Here is a 19555-nt window from a genome sequence, read left to right as displayed (position 1 = left end):
TCTCTAGAGAATAAGCAAACCAAAGGCTTTTTTAAACAGCTGAAGAAAAAAAGTTATATTTGGTATAACATGACAAATACAGTTGTATATTTGGTACAGCATAAGAGAAAGAATAATTAAAAAGGAATCAGGGTAACAGTAAGATTATAGGTTATATTCCTGGGATCACCTCATAAAAAGATTAAGTTCAAAGTTAAGGGAAAGTTCAAACTAAAAAGAAAGGGGAAGAGGGAGAGGAAGGCTAACAAGCAGAAGTCCTATTTTCAAGAACAGTCATCACTACAAAAAAGATCCTCAAAGGTCGTCCCCTTTACCATTAAATCCTCATGCAAGTGAGTGGCTACAAATCTCATTGTCTCGAAACCATTTTCACATAGGTCTTTAAATTTCAGAAATTTAATAGGTATAGCAACAAAAAGAATCAGGCTTTATAGTATGAAAGAAACAAATATTTCCTTTCATACTGTATCCTTCTGTGACAAAACTAAACACACACCACATACATATACACATATATGTATATATATTAAAAACTTACTAAGTAAACTGCCTAACATATCTACATCCAAATCTGTGGGTCTCTTTTGCTTCTGGGCTACTAACTGGCAAAAGTCCTGAGCAGCTCTCACAATATCTGCTTTTCCATCTTCCGGGGACAGCACCTTCACTGCCAAATGGCAATTTAAAACTGGAAGAAAAAACAAACAATGTATTTTAAAAACACTCTCTTACAAGTCTATTTCAAAATCAGTTTTAAGAAATATACGGTTTAGACCAAAATAAACATACAGTTCTTACAGTAAACAAGAATTGTTTAAGCCCTTCAATTTCAATATCAAAACATACTTAGCTATTCTCCTCTGAAAGGATCTATGCACCCCAAATCACGTCCATGTATAAATTTATACACTGCCTTCTTTTCAAAGTGTTCAGAATGACTATGTATTGTGACTACATCCTCTAGAAAACAGAAGCTTTACAGGCTAGCTAACAAATTTTCATGCATCTAAAATTTCCTCTATAATTGCAATACAGTTAGCAGTAACACAGAATAAAAGAAAAAATAAAGACTAAGAAAAAACTGTTACAGTGGAATATGCATTGCCTATAGCATACACACCTTTTATCAATTCTACTTCCATAGGAGCTATCTTACAACTGATAGGGATTCTCAGATAACACTGCAAAATTCTTATCTATAGACATGCAAATTCTTTCTTGTCCAGCAAAGATTCAATTTCTTCCCTCATGCCATAGAACAACCAGTTGTACCTCTATTTATATATTCATTTCAATATCCCTACAAATGTGTCCATTTTATGGATTTTCTGTGGAACCAGTTAAAAAATTTGCCTGGTTAAATAAAATCCTCACAATGTGTTCACTTTTTACCAAGATTAAGATGGGAAAGTCTAAATCTGATGATTAAAGATGTTGACAATAAAGACTACGAGAGCAACGTGAATGAATAAATGACAGAGTAACAGAAATTGCCATGAAACATGAAACACACATCTTCCCATGTCACATGTTCAATTATACACTCATGCTTACCTTGATCATCTTTGTCATTACTATTTGCAAATTCTGGTGAGTATTTTGAACAATCTAGGCCCAGAAGTTCTTGCTGTTGTTTTAAAATTTCATCCATCAATCTGGAATTATTTCTTTTGAAAATACCTTAAAAAAGAAAAAGGCAAGTAAAACGCAAGTAGGTTAATTTTTCCTCTTCAAGTGAATGCTTGCTGTGAAAACAACACTAGATCCAGTACTGAACAAATGTCAAGCAAAGCTGTAATGACTAGTCCTAAACTAGAATCTAAAAGGAAAATATGACAACAAAACTTTGTTAATACAAGAGTCTGCCTTCCAGGAAAAAAAAGAACAGAAGTAACTACTTAAGTAGTGGCATGTGAATATGACAGAAATTTAGACTTAGAAAGGACTTTTAAGAGATCACTTACTTAAAATCTTTGTGGATTCAGAAACTGAGGCCTTTAAGAACTCTTTAAGGTTCTTCTCCAAGAAATTATAAATTGCAGCAGGGGTCTAGAGCCTGTTGTGTTCCTCACTCACAGTCTAATGTACCTTTTCTGCAGATTTACTACTTGTATTAAATACTATTGCTTCAATTTGATTAGTTTTTTAAATCATAAGAAGTAGTAATATGGATTACATAAAAAGTAGAGAACAGAAAAAGTAACAATTTAGTAAATTAAAACAAAGCACAGAAATAAAATACATAAAATATATGGTCCTCTATGCAGGGAAAAGTTAACACTGTTAACTACTGTCATGTTATTGAGAAAGACAAAGGAACTGTGTGACATACATTTAATGTAAAACTAGTAAGAGCTCAAACTAAAAAAAGGAACAAGTCGTTGACAATTTGCAGAGGCAGTTTTCTAGTGGCCATTGCCTTTTTCATCTTTATCAAATGTTCCTACACTGTACTCTCAGTCAGGCCTGACTTTAAAATAGTTCAACAAAGTAACTGGGAGAGAGAACACAGGTTAATATACACACACACATATATATATATAAAGCTGCTTAAATCTTTTCCTTCAAACCAGTTCTCTTTGTAGAATTTCCAGCTTTTATATATGTGTGTGTGTGTGTGTGTGTGTGTGTGTGTGTGTGTGTGTGTGTATTTATATGGCACAGAACCTGCTGAATATACTGTATACAAATGCCAAGCCAGAAGTATATGTGTAACAGTACTTACAAAAGTAGTCTCCTTTGGTGAGGAAGGCTTTATAAAATAAGATGAGCTGAGATGAACTCAGAAGGTTAAACAGAAGAAACTAGAGAAGATACCAGGTGGGAAAAAATGCTTAAGAAAAAGCATGAGTTTGGAATGTTAAAAAAACAGACCAGTGCTGCTGATGCAAAGGATATGAAAAAACTGGTAAGAGGACAGTCCTAGTTTTTATCTCATTCTGCCTGCCAAATGGATAAGCAACAATTTCTGAGCAATATGGAAATACATAAAAATTTATATCTTTACAAGAATTAATCTGGCAACCACATATAGAAGGGCAAGCAGCAGACTACTGTATTAGTCCATACATAATTTGTTGAGGGGATGAGGGGAAAAAGGATTCATCACAAAGGAAGAATTAAGAGAATATGGTACATGACTGACTTAGAAGTGAATGTAGAAAATTCCATGGCTTTTATCCTAGGTAGCAGAAAATGATACCTTTTTTTTTTCTTAATGAGACAGAGTCTCACTCTGTCGCCCAGACTGGAGTGCAGTGGCGCAATCTCGGCTCACTGCAACCTCCACCTCCTGGGTTCATGGGATTCTCCTGCCTCAGCCTCCTGAGTAGCTGGGACTACAGGCATGCGCCACCATGCCTGGCTAATTTTTTGTATTTTTTTTAGGAGAGATGGGATTTCACCGTGTTAGCCAGGATGGTCTTGACCTCCGGACCTCATGATCTGCCCGCGTCGGCCTCCCAAAGTGCTGGGATTACAGGCGTGAGCCACCGCACCTGGCCAATAACATTTTTAAAAGTTGAAAATTCAACAAAGAGAAGTGGTTGGAAAGAAAGGATAAGTTCGGTTTTAGACAGCTGATGATAGAAAATTTAGGTGGGGATTACTATAGAAGTGATTAAGAGGGATCATACAGAAGGAGTTCAAGAGAGGTCATATAAGCACCAATGTGAGTAGGGATCTTATTTCTTTTGCTCACCAGGGCCAACCACAGTGTCTGGCACAGAGCAAACAATAAATAAATGTCTGCTGAAAGAATATGGGAGCTCAGAAACTGAGACACAGATATACACTTGGGAATCATCCTTCTTAATGTGGGAGAGCCAAATACACAAGAATCACAATTAGTAAGATTTCAAATATAAGTAGGTATATATAGAGAAAAGTAGAAGACTAAGATGGCACTACATATGAATGCCCACAATTATTATGAAAGTCTAAAATCCTAAGACTCTAAGTGTGGAAATATAAAAGTGAGCATTTTGAAACAGCCATATCCAGAACAAGATTAAGCAAAAAAAAAAAATCACTAAATATTAGCAAAATTTTTAAAGGAAGGTGATTAATATCAGGAGCTATTTGAATGGCAATCTTTAGAACAGTAATACTTGTGGAGTAATGCAGAAGTGTAGGATATAATCATAATCCCCAAATCAATCATAAAATTCACATGTATGATAGAAAAAGCACATATTCCAAAACAGCATATAACATACATGATGCCGGCTTATAAATTTTACAAGATTTCCAACTATCTACACAAGTTAGACCACACTTTGGTCTGTACTGTATGTATAAATTGTGGAAGCCATATGAATTTCAAAAATTTCTTAATTTAACAATGGCCTGGGTGCCAGTGGCTCTCACCTGTAATCCCAGCACTTTGGGAGGCCAAGGCATGAGGAACAGTCGAGGCCAGGAATTAAAGGCTAACCTGGGCAACATAGCAAGACCTTGTCTCTACAAAAAAAAAAAGTTTTCAAATTAGCTGGATGTGGTGGCACACGCCCTTAGTCCCAGCTATTCAGGAGGCCTAGGTGGGAGGATTGCTTGAGCCCAGGAGTTCAAGGCTGCAGTGAGCTATGATCATGCCACTGCACTCCAACTTGAGAACAAACAAATGTAAAAATCTCCATAACACTCCAGCCAGGACATGTAAGTTTATTAAAAATAAAATGGTAAATGACTCCCTTTCCCATAAAAACTAAGATTCATTTTAATAGTGTTGGGTAATACTAGGAAAGCCTGCTTTGTCTATTCACATCACACCAATCCCTTCCTTTGATACTCTTTTTAAAAACCTAGCCTTCAGTTCTCACTAATTTGTTCATATTTACCTTAGCCTCCAGATTAAAATGGTAAATCTTTTCAGGAACTCTTGCCCTCTTCAAAGCAATGGATGACAATCTTATCACTAGAATATTTACTACCTCTCCTCAATCTTTATTCTTCCCTCCTCAGTTTTTCTGAAGCGTTACCATTAATGACCACCATGCTTCCTTCTCAAAATTCTTTCTCCTCAGTTTTTCTGAAGCATTACCATTAATGACCACCATGGTTCCTTCTCAAAATTCTATCTTTATCCCACCTTGTCTCAATGTTCTCTTCCTGATTCAACACGTAACCTGGCTCCTTGAATGGCCCACTCTCACTTTCCACTGAATCCTCTTCTTTTCACCCTAAATAAAGATTATTCTTCAGGTCTCCCATCTCAGCCCTCTCTTTCTGTCCATGTGCTCCTTCTTTTCTGATTCTAGTTACCCACAAGACTTGAAAACAAAAAAAGCCCAGACAAAAATAGGTGAGGTAAAATTTGGGGTGCAAAAATTTAAGGGGGTGCCGAAAAAAGCTCAGTAATTAAGACAACGAATAACAATGCAGTATCTTTAAAAATTAAAATGCCAAAGTATCCACGATGAACAAAACATTAAAATTTTAGGTAGAAACAGGATCATTTGGTTCCTAACATTCCTAGTTCATTCAAACATCTAATTCTACCTTGAAGTTCTGTAGGCACCTGAGAGTGAACAAAGCCAAACCTCGGTGGCTTATCTAATAAAGCTAGCTCTCAGAACACTTACATGACATCAAGGTTAGAAAATAAATTAAAAGGAGTAGGACTTTAAGTGTATAACTTACATGCACTTAAGAACAAGACTGGAAGAGGACAACCAAAATGAGAACAGTAAATGTATAGGGGTAGTAGGACAGCAGGTGATTTAAAATCATAACCGCTATAAAGTGGTTTATAATTTAACAACCAAAAAAAAAAAAAAAAAAAAAAAAAGCTCTCCTTCTTGATACTCTATTTCTAAAAAAGGCATGAGTATCTGCCCAGTCACCCAGGCATCCTCTCTGCTCTCCCATTATCACCCCCGAAAGCCCTACTAATTATGCTAAGCCCATATACTCTTTTACAGCAATGTTTCCTATATCCATATTCCTTTCTGTCCATTGCCCACACGGTTCCCAGCCATTGTGCTGTTCTTTATTATATATATACATACATATTTTTAAGAAACAGGGTCTCACCCTGTCATCCAGGCTGGAGTGCAGTGGGACTATCACAGCTGACTGCAGCCTCCAGCCTCTAGGCTCAAGTGATTCCCCTGCCTCAGCCTTCTGAGTAGCTGGGACTACAGGTGCATACCACTGTGCCCAGCTAACTTTTTTATTTTTGTAGAGACAGGGTTTTGCTTTGTTGACCAGGCTGATCTCTAACTCCTGGCCCTCAAGTGATCCTTCCTCCTCGGGCCTCAAAAAGTGTTGGGATTACAGGCATGAGCAACCAGCCCAGCCTACTTACTTATAATATTATAAGCAACTTCTGTGGGTGTTCCTGCCCCCTTCTATTAAGTACTGCTAGCTTCAACACCAGATTTACTCAATCCTGGCACATTCCAACTTCGGTATCTTAAATGGTTCCTAAAATGCCTAGTGTATTAAGAACAAACTGCTCAGTCCAACATTAACATTCCAGCCTATGTTTCCAGGCTTGTTGAAGACAAATCAAATGAAGTTTTCCATTTCTCAATAATACTTTATCCCCACAAATTAGAATTGCCTATGTTCCTCAAAAACACATAGAGTGACTCCAACCTCCATCCTTTATGCCACTTCCCCAAGCCCAGGCCTATTAAATTCTCCTAATTCTTCATAGGCCAGCTGAAATGTCACTTACCTTCAAGAGGCCTTTCCCAATTCCCCAGCCAGATGTGCCCCATTCCTCCTCTGACTTACCCTCACTCTCAACTCCTCCATGTACACTCATTTAAAATTGTTAATAAACTAATATTCTGCTTTTTATTATAGCTTAAATCTCTCCACCCTCCCCTCGACTAAACTGTAGTCTTATTTGTGAATGTGTGGCTTACTCATCTCTTTTCCCAAATTTTCCATATAGCAGTTCAATGTTTATTTAATCAACTGAATTACCAATGTACAAAGTGCCGCTTAACAACAATGAAACATAAAGGAACATGTCACTGAATGGAATTTTTCTTAGGTTTCCAGGAACATGCCACAAAAAAGCAGACACTTCCTTATTGCACACAGGCAAAAGTTCCATTAAAAGGAAAGAATATTCACTTTGGGAGGCCGAGGTGGGCAGATCACGAGGTCAGGAGATCGAGATCATCCTGGCTAACGCGGTGAACCCCGTCTCTACTAAAAATACAAAAAAATTAGCCGGGCGTGGTGGCGGGCACCTGTAGTCCTAGCTACTCGGGAGGCTGAGGCAGGAGAAGGGCGTGAACCTGGGAGGTGGAGCTTGCAGTGAGCTGAGATTGTGCCACTTCACTCCAGCCTGGGCGACAGAGCAAGACTCCGTCTCAAAAAAAAAAAAAAAAAAAAAAAGGAAGAATATTACAGAGAGACACAATTACAAAACGTCTCTTATAAAGACTTTCATACAGTTATTGGAACAGAATCTTTGTCTTGGTTGATTTGGATGCAGAAATGAAATTTAAAGGTATGGTTTCTGAGAATTGCTGTGAGTGTAGATAAGACCCTATGGGCAAGATAATTCCCAATAACTCATAACTTGACCCCCAACCAGAAATCTGATTATACGTAATCACAAGCAATATTAGAAGCTTACAGTTTTCTTCAGGATTCAATGTCTACACACACACACACACACACACACACACACACACTTCACATGATACACAAGAAATACAAGATATAAGGTTGGCTTTGACTAAAACAGGCAATTCCCCTAATAATATCATAGTATATGTACAGATTCTTTTTCTCATATTATAATTCATCTAATTCATCCTGTTTCCCTTCTAGAATCTAAACTAAAGCCAAAATAATAAACTATTATGAAAGCTATTTTATGTAAAAGGAAGCTAAGATCATATTCATTCAGAAATAACTGATTAAGGGAAAACACTTGAAAATACTCAAATTTTTAAGAAAACAGTATTTTACAGTATTATATAGTATTGTGCCTCAAGAATCACTTTATCACATCCTTTTACAGGTGAGGAAATAAACCCAGAAAGGTCAAACAATTGTCTTTGGCAAGCGTCTACGAATTTGGCCTGAAATCCAGGTATCCCTCTAATTATTCAGTTCAGTTACTATTTCTAACTCTGATAAAGGAACAATACTAAACTCTACCGTACAATTAAATTTTGAACTCCCTTCCAAAAAAGTTGAATTGTATAAAATAAATATAACCTATCTTTTAATAAATGGGCAGTATTTTTCAAAAAAAACTAGGACTAGGGCTTATTTTTTTGAGACGGAGTCTCTCTCTCTCACCCAGGCTGGAGTGCAATGGTGCAATCTCGGCTCACTGCCGCCTCCACCTCCTGGGTTCAAGTGATTCTCCTGACTCTACAGCTCTTTTTTAAAAGCCTTTTAAGGAGGTTTCACGGGGCAAACAGATATTTGAATTCTTTAGGAGTGACTTGGGAATCTAAAATAAGTTTTTGCAATAATGACTTAAAGAATTTTACTTTATGTTTTGTTTCTTTAAAATTATATTTCATGTACTCTCAATTTCCCAAATGTAAACTGCATGAAATATAAGAAAAAAGTTAAATGGGCTGGGCATGGTGGCTCATGCCTGTAATTCCAAACACTTTGGGAAGCTGAGATGGGAGGATCACTTGAGGTCAGGAATTTGAGACCAGCCTGAGAAATGTAGCAAGACACTGTTTTTATAAAAAAAAGATTAGCCAGGCATGGTGGCTTGTGCCTGTAGTACTACCTACTTGGGAGGCTCAGGCAGGAGGATCGTTTGAGGCCAGGAGTTCAAGGCTGCAGTTAACTATGATCGCACCACTGCACTCCAGCCTGGGCAAAAAAGTAAGACCCTGTCTCTAAAAAACAAGAAAGAAAAGATATATCAAATAGCCATTTATGACAAAACACACACAAGAAAATCTTCAATTTCCAAGGTAAGGAACCTGCATACATATCCCTTGAATCTACAATAAAAGTTGAAAAACATAAAAGAAAAACCGCAAAATCTTCAACTTCCGTGAAAGAAGAAAATTATTCTAGCAAACTTACACCTCAGAAAGACTACCATGCTTTTATTTCTTAAATACAGCAGGTATGCATTTCGAGGGCCAAATGAAGACTTCCTTTTATATTCTAAGAAACATCTGTTTTAAATTCTAGCCTTAAAAAATAAGATGTTCAATGTTTAGACAATAAGGGAATATTTCCTAACCTTCCCCATAACTGCTGGAATGTCCTAACCTTACCATTGTAACACAACTATTTCTACTTCTCAGTATTTTCTAGTCTTTGTCCACATGCATATGTAATCCTAGTGTATGTGATTATGCAATTTTGTATACTGCTTTTTTTACTTGCATAATATGTATCCTTCCTTGGTGCTAGTCTGATGATTATTTTAACAATTGTATGAAACAAAAAGTTTTTTGCTGTTTTTTTCCGGTTCTTAAAATACAAAAATCAATACTTCCAGGTGATTGCTATTACAGCAATCACTGTATTGCATATTCTCTCAGCAGTCAGGTTTCTCACCACATTCGAGGAAAGAAGAGTATCATATGGAGACCAGAGATGTCAGCTGTGGCCATAACATGAAGGGGCCTGTGGGCCTTGGTAATGAACTTCAAAAGCATTCCAACTACAACGAGAAGTTGCTGGAGGGTTTTATTCAGTCCAAATGATGCGATCAAAAAAAGATCACCTCACTGGTAGGTGAAGAATGGATTATACAGGGACCAGGATAGAAAACTAGAGATCAATTAGGAGGCTACTACAGTAATCCAGGTGAAAGAACAATGGTAATTTAAACTTGGGTGGCCGCGATAGAGACTAAAACAAGGATTAGGTCTCAAAAGTACTGTTTTAGACATATAAGGCATAAGACTGACCTAATAAAAGTAGATGTTAGGCAAGGAGTTAGATACAGAAGTCTGGAATTATGGGAGATATCAGTACTGTATTTCCAGCCCAAACCTGCGTGTCAGCACACATGACATTTAAAGCCATGGCTTTGGGGAGATCATCTGCAGGACAGGGGTCAGCAAACTACTGCTATGGAAAACAGCCACATTTGCTTATGGCCACTTTTTAGCTACACTAGCAGAGTTGAGTAGTTGCAATAAAGTGAATAACAGAAAGACAGGGGCATACATACAGCTCCAAACTCTAGGACACCACAACATTTGAAAGTACAACAGAGGAGGAGAAGCCAGACATATGGATTAGAAGACAGCAGAGTAGAACTGAATTTGCCTAATCTACCTATTAGGTTACATAGTGTATTCAGTCTTACACATTAACTGAATAATAAAGTCATGACATGCATAACTTTAAATTAAGGGAACCAAGTAACAAGGAGTTCAATTAGACAAGTATTCCATCAGTAAATTTTATCTGCATTCCTCAAATACTGATTATTTTAAAAGGTATGTGAAATGTATAATCAAGTCTATAAAATGAGGCTTTTAAAATACATGTACTGTTTCTTTTAAATCTGAAACTAGAATTTTTACTGTGATTATTCATTCCCTTCTACAGAAAAAGACTTTTTAAGAAATAATAGCAAGTACTTACAAGAACAAACAAGGGAAAAAATGAGATAAACACTGAAACAATCTCGCCTCATTATTAAGCACTTCACTGGTTATAAATAAACGCCAGTTCTAAAAAATTGGCCTACCTCTTTTTCTTTTTGAACTAGACCCCTAAGTTACCTCTAATAACCCAATTATAAAACGACTAGAGAACAATCTTCAGAGAAGAAAACATGTATTTATGGAGCAATAATTTAAAGTGAAAAAAATCTACCATTAAAATTTTACATGACTGAAGTAGTCAAGAGAAAACAAATCATAACAAAATACATAGGCCATTAAGCTATTTTATTTCAGGAGAGAGCCCTTCAGGACACCTCACAGAACAACAATTATACTGTAGAAAATTATACTGCAATGCTGTAGTAAGAGAACAGGTATATGTAATGGTGACAAAGTATAACAAAATGAGGGCTGGATTTAAGTCCTAGCTTGTCAGCACAAAAGATATGTAAAATGAACAGGCCATGTGGGTTTTTTCGGCATCTGGTTGCACATTTTTAAAATGAGAATATAGTTACAGAATCTGCTCACCTGACAAAGTAACAACTCAACACAAAGCTGGAGCACCGTAACATGAAATTTTTCGTTGGTTTTTAAAAAAATGCGTCCTATAACTCAAAGGATGAACACGTATACTGGTGGGATGAAGAAATTTCTATTAGTCTTTAAATATCTTTTACAAATAATTTCTATGACCTGTAGATAAGTGCCTGTTTACCAAGGCTTTAAGATGACCCAAAACAATCAGAAATAGTACTAAAAGTGACCATTGTGGTCACATTCTCTTACCAGTGGAAATCAAACTAATGTAATGGTTAAGCACAAAAGCTCCAGAATAAAAATTTGGTTCAAATTCTAGATCTGCTCCTTACTAGATTTGGAACCTGGCTTTTAAATTCTCAGTTTCTTTATCTGTAAACGACTTAAGGCACTTTTCTATAGTATCCAGCACAGAGTAGAAGTTGGAACCTGGCTTTTAAATTCTCAGTTTCTTTATCTGCTAACTGTATCCAGCACAGAGTAGAAGTTGGAAGCTGGCTTTTAAATTCTCAGTTTCTTTATCTGCTAACGACTTAAGGCACTTTTCTATAGTATCCAGCACAGAGTAGAAGTTCAACAAAGGATAACTATTACTACTAAGATATAGGTGTGATTGATTGATTGATTGATTGATTGAGGCAGGGTCTCACTTTTTTACCCCGGCTAGTGTACAGTGCTGCAACCATGGTTCACTGCAGCCCCAACCTCCAGGACTCAAGTGATCCTCCCACCTCAGCCTCCTGAGGAGTTGGGACTATAGGCACGCACCATGTCTAGCTAATTTTTTATTTTTATTTTTCAGAGATGGGGTCTCACTATATTCCCCAGGCTGGTCTTAAACTCCTGGGCTCAAGCAATCCTCCCATGTCAGCCTCCTAAAGTGCTGGGATTAAAGGCATGAGCCACCATACTCAGCCAAGGTTTACTTTAATACACAGATCCAGTACTACAGTTAAACAAAAGGGTACCTACAGAATAAAGTCATTTAAGAAGTTAACAAAAGCGGGATAGAATTTTTCAAAGACAGAATAAGACTGGGGATGGAACAGTCAAGAGAGGCTACTTCAGGATGATAGTTCAGATGGACTTATAAGAACCAACAAGCTGGGCACGATGGCTCACACCTGTAATCCCAGCACTTTGGGAGCCTGAGGAAAGTGCATCTTGAGGTCAGGAATTCAAGACCAGCCTGGCCAATATGGTGAAACCCCATCTCTACTAAAAATACGAAAAATTAGGCGGGCATGGTAGCGTATGCCTGTAATCCCAGATACTCAGAAGGCTGAGGCAGGAGAACAGCTTGAACCCTGGAGACAGAGGTCGCAGTGAGCTGGGATCGCGCCACTGCACTCCCGCCTGGGTGACAGAGCCAGACTCTATCGCAAAAAAAAAAAAAAAAAAGAAGAAAAGAATCAACAGTCTTTTGACAGGTAGCTAGCCCTTTGCCAGAAAAAGGTGAAGAGGACATTTCAAGACATTAAGATAAACGTGAAATTCTGTACAAGACGTGAACCACACAAAGGTAGAGATTAAAAATAGACTGCTCCCTTACATGAGTTTTCACATGAGGGAAGATAAACACTAGGTTGTACTATTCAGTATGTCAAACGCAATCACAATATTTAGACTTCCAATATTTCCGGCACCTCTGTATTTCAACATAAGGAGAATAAATTTAAGAAAATCATACTTCTCAATAGTATCTGCGTCACTGTGCCAACTAAGTAAACTAGGGTAAACTATGTTCATTTTCCTCCATTACTTTAAGGCTTCTGGGTATTATGTTGGGAAACATAAAGTGCAGCTCAGTTCATTATTCTTATCTACAGAAAATGCAGCCCTTCTTTGAATTCAAAGAACACATATTAACTATTCATTACATGCATAACACCAAGATACACTCTGTAAGAAAAGCAAAAATGAGAAGGATGGATAGTATCTGCAGAGTTTATAAACCAGTAAGAAAGTTTATGTACATATACATATAAATATGACTACACAAAGCAGAGAACAGAAGTACCTTTAGAGATGTTTGAAGTTCTGAGGAGATTCAGAGATACAGTAAGATAGGGAAGGGAGTGAATACTCAAGAAAGGCAAAAATATACAAGGTGATATTTAGGATTGACTCAGAAAAGATCGACAATAGCCTCTTGGTAGGCATATAGCCATTTGCCAGAAAAAAGGAGAAGAGGGAGTTCCAGGAAGACAGAACATTAAATAATCTAAATACAGATGTAGCAAAAGGTATGCAAAGCACTGAGAAACAGGTTGAAAAGGTGGGATACACTGGGCAGACTTTTAAAATGTTACTGTGAGAAACTTGTATGCAAAAACCAATTCAAAAGAAACCTAGCTTCGATTTAAATAAACTAAGGAAATAACACTAGAAAGAGCAGCACACACACACAAAAAATCTGTTGTCTTACTGTTGAATTCTCACACAGAAGGCAATGCCTTATTCTGGTTCATTCCAATTTACAGCAAATAATCCTAAGGCCTATCCCAAATTATCCTCGATCATGAAAAGGAACATGAAATACAAATAATCTAATGTAAGGCAAGTAGCAGAGTATCCTTTGATCTGCGTTAGGGTTCAACTTCAGTGTGCAGAAGTATCACATAGGTAGCTTGATAAAAACAGAGATGCCCAGGTCCCAGTTCCCTCATTAAGTTTGATTACTAAATGTGTTGAACCTGTATTTTTTATAAGCATCCCCAATGACTAATTCACAGATGGTCCACAGACAGCTTTTGAAAAATACTGGGCCGGGCGCGGTGGCTCAAGCCTGTAATCCCAGCACTTAGGGAGGCCGAGACGGGCGGATCACGAGGTCAGGAGATCGAGACCGTCCTGGCTAACACGGTGAAACCCCGTCTCTACTAAAAAATACAAAAAACTAGCCGGGCGAGGTGGCAGGCGCCTGTAGTTCCAGCTACTTGGGAGGCTGAGGCAGGAGAATGGCATAAACCTGGGAGGCAGAGCTTGCAGTGAGCTGAGATCCAGCCACTGCACTCCAGCCTGGGCGACAGAGCGAGACTCCGTCTCAAAAAAAAAAAAAAAAGAAAAAGAAAAATACTGACCAACAGCAAGGTTCCCAGCAAGGCACAATAAAGCCAGGAAATAAGAACAAGTTCCGTCACTTAAGATAACAATACGTATCCAGATAACTTGGAGCCAAGTGTACGTGCATGTGAGACACAGGCAAACAACACTGCTAAGACTAGAACAACAAAATCCATTTACCCCAACCCCTGGTTCTTGTACCATCCCAGTTACGGTCATTTCTTAAATTACAATCATATAGACAGAACAGAAAAACCTTGCTAGAATTCTGAGCTCAAAAAATTCCTGATCACTGTCCTGAGAGAACAACTCGAATTTCTGAAAGATGGAAGAATTACTTGCAGACTCTATTATAATTAAGAAATATTGCAGGTAAATGAAAAACATAAAGATCAGTTTGCTGGCAGAATCAAATCAACGTCAATATAATAGATCTTTTAGTCTAAGGATTAAATATTATTATCTAGATTCAACCATAATTAGAACGAATTTAAATACAAATTTGAGGGCAAAGGGGTGTAGGACAGGAGAAAATGTAAGGTGGTAAGCTTGTCTTCAAAGTGGTTGCCCCTCAATCCCCCTTCAAATCCTCACCCAACCTTTCTACACAAGCCATTTTCTCATTGAGAGGTGAAGTCCATTTCTCCACTTTCTTGATGCAGAACAGACGTGAGACTTCTCTGACCAAGAGAACATAGAAAAAATAACACTGCGCGATTTCCTAGGTTAGGTCCTAAGACATCTCTCAGCTTCAGCCTTTGGCTAAGTCTCTGGAAACATTCGTTCTGCGGGAAGTTAGCTTACTGGTTACCCTGAAGCCACTATTAAAAAAGCCCAAGCTAGCCACAACCTCCAGACCATGTGAAGCCAGATGACAAACCTGCCCCATCTATTTCAGTCATCGAAAACCAGACACAAGGAGAAACCTTTAGGTCCCAGACTCTATCTGAATGAAAGCTTATGAGTGACCCAAAGGAAAAACTGCCCAACTGAACTAAGTCAATACATAAATTGTTGTTTTAAAACACTATGCTTTGGGTAGATTTCTACAAAGCAACAGATAACCAGAATAACTGTCCAAGACTTCATCCTACCTCATTTCCCAACTGTTCATTACATAAATCAACCTACTATATTCACTGCTCCCAACACTCTACTCAATGCTATTACTGAAGCTAGTCTAATGGGAATGCTGCCATTAGTGAAATCCCCATTCACACACAGAGAACACTGTTCACGCCAATCCCAATTCTATCTTTTTGAGTAGGTCCAGCTCAGGTGTTGCTCCCATCCTTACTAGACAAATATGGGGGTAACCTGGGAAATTTTCCATTTTTTGCTCCTTAAATAAAGTCTCTGCCATTCACTTAGCATTTCTATATTAGTTTGTGTTAATTTTTAATGGACATCATTACTTGAGTGGAAACTCCTTAAGAAACACCATTTATTGTACTTCTTGTATCCCAGTGGCATTTATGTCAACAGGATTTTTTACATGTTACATATCTATCTAGAAAGAAGCTTAAATAGACGTGTATTTAGAAACACTGAATATGGCCGGGTGCAGTGACTCACACCTGTAATCCCAGCACTTTGGGAGGCTGAGGCGGGCAGATCACCTGAGGTCAGGAATCTGAGACCAGCCTGGCCAATATGGCAAAACCCTGTCTCTACTAAAAATACAAGAATTAGCAGGGTGTGGTGGTGCACACCTGTAGTCCCAGCTACTCAGGGAGGCTGAGACAGGAGAGCTGCTTGAATCTGGGAGACAGGTTGCAGTGAGCCTAGATTACACCACCGCACTCCAGCCTGGGCGACAGAGCAAGACTCCATCTCAAAAAAAAAAAAAAAAAAAAAAGAAACACTGAAAAAGAAACACTAAATAAAACTTATGTGTCTATACTCCCTCTGAGTAATTCTTACATATCCAGAGGGCCTATATTTTCAAGTCTATATTCCAAGTTACTGAGCCTTTCCTTGGCCTCCCTACGTAAAACTGTACCCCTTCCTACACCACTGACTTTCAACATTCCTATCTTCCCTTCCCTGCTTTATTTTTCCTCATTGTACTTACACTACCACATATTTACCCACGTATATTATTTGTCAGACTCCCACTGAGATCTAAGTTCCATGAGTACACTGCTGCATTCCCATGTCTGGAAGAGTATCTGGTACTTAACAGACCCCGACTGTCACCTGTAAATGAATGCATGAACGAATCAAAACCAAGAATGGACTAACTGAAGGTCTCTTATTTCAGAAATATTATTCCTTATTCCTTTAAAAAGCAAACAAACAAAAAAAATTATTTTACAGTTAAGACACAAAATTCTGTAAGCCTTTTCACTGAAAATGCTCCTTAAGGTGCCTTTCAGTTCTCAGTCAAAACTTGGCTTAGCTTACTTCTTCCTCTTAATTAGCAATCATTTTTCTTTTAGCAACTATGACACAGGATACTTCTGAATCACATCAGCAATTTAAACACAGGAATTGCCGGAACAAGGAAATGTGGCAACATTATAGTCTGTACTAGTAGGCACAGTCATCAAGTCAAACAATTTAGCTATACATTTTCCTTCCCTACTGGAAGATAAAGATACTTGCTTTAAAAGATACTTGCTTTAAATCACCTGGCTATACATCAATCCACCACATTGCTTAATGTCTTTGATGTCCACTTTTGCTTCACTTATTTTTTTTCGCCAGACAATACTGGTTGTATCGGTTTAGGCATGGATTGTGTCATCTCCTAACAGTCTCATGACTACTATTGGTCTGCTGAGTTCTTTAGCAAGTTCCATAAATGTCAGTCCCTGAATATATCAAACTTTACCCTACAGGGCAAACCATTATTTGGTGATGACAGGCTACTGCGTCATCACGTTCCTTGCGGGCTGCAGTAAAGATGATAGGGCAATCAGAGATCACCCTGTAAGAGTTACCGTCTGGCCTATTCCTACCCTTTCTGACAAAACCCTGCACTTAAATTTACCTATCTGACAAAGATTTATGCTTTTCTAGAGCACACAGGTAATTTATTGAAAATGAATAAAACTTTCATTTTCTTCCGTTCATACCAATACTCCTAAACATTCTTCTCACATCTTTATCTTTAAAGAAATTCCAATGCTTTCAAGATCTGATTGAAACCCAAACCTGACATCCCAAACCTGAGTATTCCTCAACTTATCTCCTACCTATTCTTCCAGGTCCTGCTTAAATCCCACCTCCACTGCATGAACTTCTCAAGTTCCTTCATTCATAATTTCTCTCCTCTCTTCTCACAGTAGTAACTTTACTCTCAACACTTATTGTTATTAACCACATCAAATATGTGAGCATGTGCCTACCTCCTAACAAGCCTGAGAGTCCATGGAATTAAATGCAAGATTCCAAGGAATATGCCTAGCACAGGGCTTTAGGTTTGTAGCTACCCAACAAGTATTGAATTTTTGTACTTACAAAAACTCAAAACGTATGAGAGGAGAATTCTATCAAGTACTGTGTTGGGCACTGATGATGAAGGATCACAAACCATCCCAGGCTTCCAAGACAGAAAGGAACCATTTCCTTTTCTGCCTATCCAATCTCTCACATATTTTTCATAAACCCAGTTCAAATACCACCTGACCCCAACCGCTCCCATTTGCAGTACCTATCACACAGCCCATGCCTATGTCCTCTATAGCCTGACTGCGACTTAAGAACAGCGCCTGGAAGCTCTCTTAAAGAAACACTGTGGTGTAACTGAAGGCAAAGATTGTGAAAAAGCACAGAATGGCTAAAATTCCAATATCCCCATTGCCCAAGGCCCCATCTTTGTGGCCTTGGGCAAATCAGTTAATGTTTTTAAACCTTGCTCCCTCTTGGGAGACAAGGGTATACAAATACCATCTACATTACTGAGCTACTATAACGAATAAGGGGTATTTTAACTTTTATTGTTATTATTATTATTATTATTATTTGAGATGGAGTTTTCGCTCTTGTTGCCCAGGCTGGAGTGCAAGGGCGCGATCTCGGCTCACCGCAACCTCCGCCTCCCAGGTTCAAGCGAGTCTCCTGCCTCAGCCTCCCTAGTAGCTGGGATTACAGGCATGTGCCACCACGCCCGGCTAATTTTGTATTTTTAGTAGAGACGAGGTTTCTCCATGTTGGTCAGGCTGGTCTCGAACTCCCGACCTTAGGTGAACCGCCCGCCTCGGCCTCACAAAGTGCTGGGATTACAGGCATGAGCCACCGCGCCCGGCCAAGGGATATTTTTAAAACGTTAAAAACCGACCGAGTCAAATCCAGCGACTTAGTAGGTGTTCAATAAAGCTTGTCTCCCTTCCTCGAAAGCGCTAGCGCTGTGATTTGCAGAGGCCGCGGCAACTCACGCCCTGGGCACCACCAGCCAGACGGTCCAGAGGTCCAAGACACCTCGGCCACCCCCCACCACCGCACTGGGCCTCACCTTGGTGGTCGTAGACGCTGATGTAGGAGATGCCCACGGCCATACACCACACCACGAGGCTCGCGATGTCCGAGAAGCTGGGTTCCTGCTCCACCTCAGTGATCACCAGGCCCATATGCACAGGCAGCTTCTCCAAGGAACGGCCGTCCGCGCGCCAGCGCATCCGGTGGTGGGCGGCGGCCAGGCACGACCCCCCGCGCGAGTGCCGGTGGTGACGGCGGTTCCTGCCGACTGCCGGGGGCTTGCGGAGCGTGAAGCCGAGCGGCGCTAGGACCGCGGCAGAAGCGGCGCGGCAGCAGCGCCGCCAGATCCAGTTCCAGGTGCCGAACCGAACGCGGAGCCAGGAGGTGAGCGTGCGGTGCAGACAGAGCAGCGCGTGCAGCACCCGCCACACCAGCTCGTACAGCCCCGTCATACTCTTGTGGCCCTCGGGCACCCCCTCTCCCTCCCGCCCACTCCCGCGGCGCGACGGCTTTTTATCCGCCCCTGCGGCCGGCGCGGGCCATAGCTCCGCGTCCCCCCGCCCCCCGAACCCAAACCCCTTTCCACTGCCAACACCTCACCTCGCCCCCGCCGCCATCTTCCTCCTCCCTTGGCAGCCCCGCCCTCACTAGTACATGGACAGTTCTGATTGGCCGGCGTGGAATTCTGACGCGGCTTCTGGGTCCGAGAATATGGCCCAGCCCGGCAGAGTGAGAGAAGGCGCACGCCTGCGAATAGCCGGGCGGAGACCGCGGGCGCCCCCTGGTCGTGTGGAGGGCGATGAGCGAACGACCCTGGATTTTCTGAACGGAACCCCAACAAGGCACATGCGGTCGTCCATGCGATGGGCGCTTCCAGGGGACCCGCGCGTCCCTTGGGTCCAGGACGTCTTACAGTGTCTCCTCTCACGGCCCCCCCCGAAACGGTTTCT

General features: G+C 39.8%; 1 protein-coding gene across 1 annotated transcript in view; it reads right to left on the bottom strand.

Moving 5' to 3' along the window:
• LOC105465489 (NUS1 dehydrodolichyl diphosphate synthase subunit) overlaps positions 1-19073 on the bottom strand; it is a 32765-nt gene extending 13692 nt beyond the window's left edge. The window contains exons 1-3 of the mRNA XM_011713942.3: positions 18643-19073; positions 1555-1680; positions 539-688 (exon numbers count right to left, since the gene is read on the bottom strand). Of these exons, the coding sequence (XP_011712244.1) occupies positions 539-688; positions 1555-1680; positions 18643-19057 (691 nt within the window). The 5' untranslated portion in view covers positions 19058-19073. The remainder of the gene's footprint in view (positions 1-538; positions 689-1554; positions 1681-18642) is intronic.
• Between the last annotated feature and the right edge of the window lie 482 nt (positions 19074-19555).

Source organism: Macaca nemestrina, chromosome 5 (genome assembly GCF_043159975.1).
Source record: "Macaca nemestrina isolate mMacNem1 chromosome 5, mMacNem.hap1, whole genome shotgun sequence".
Lineage (NCBI taxonomy): Eukaryota > Metazoa > Chordata > Mammalia > Primates > Cercopithecidae > Macaca > Macaca nemestrina.
This window is presented reverse-complemented; position numbering and strand designations above follow the sequence as displayed.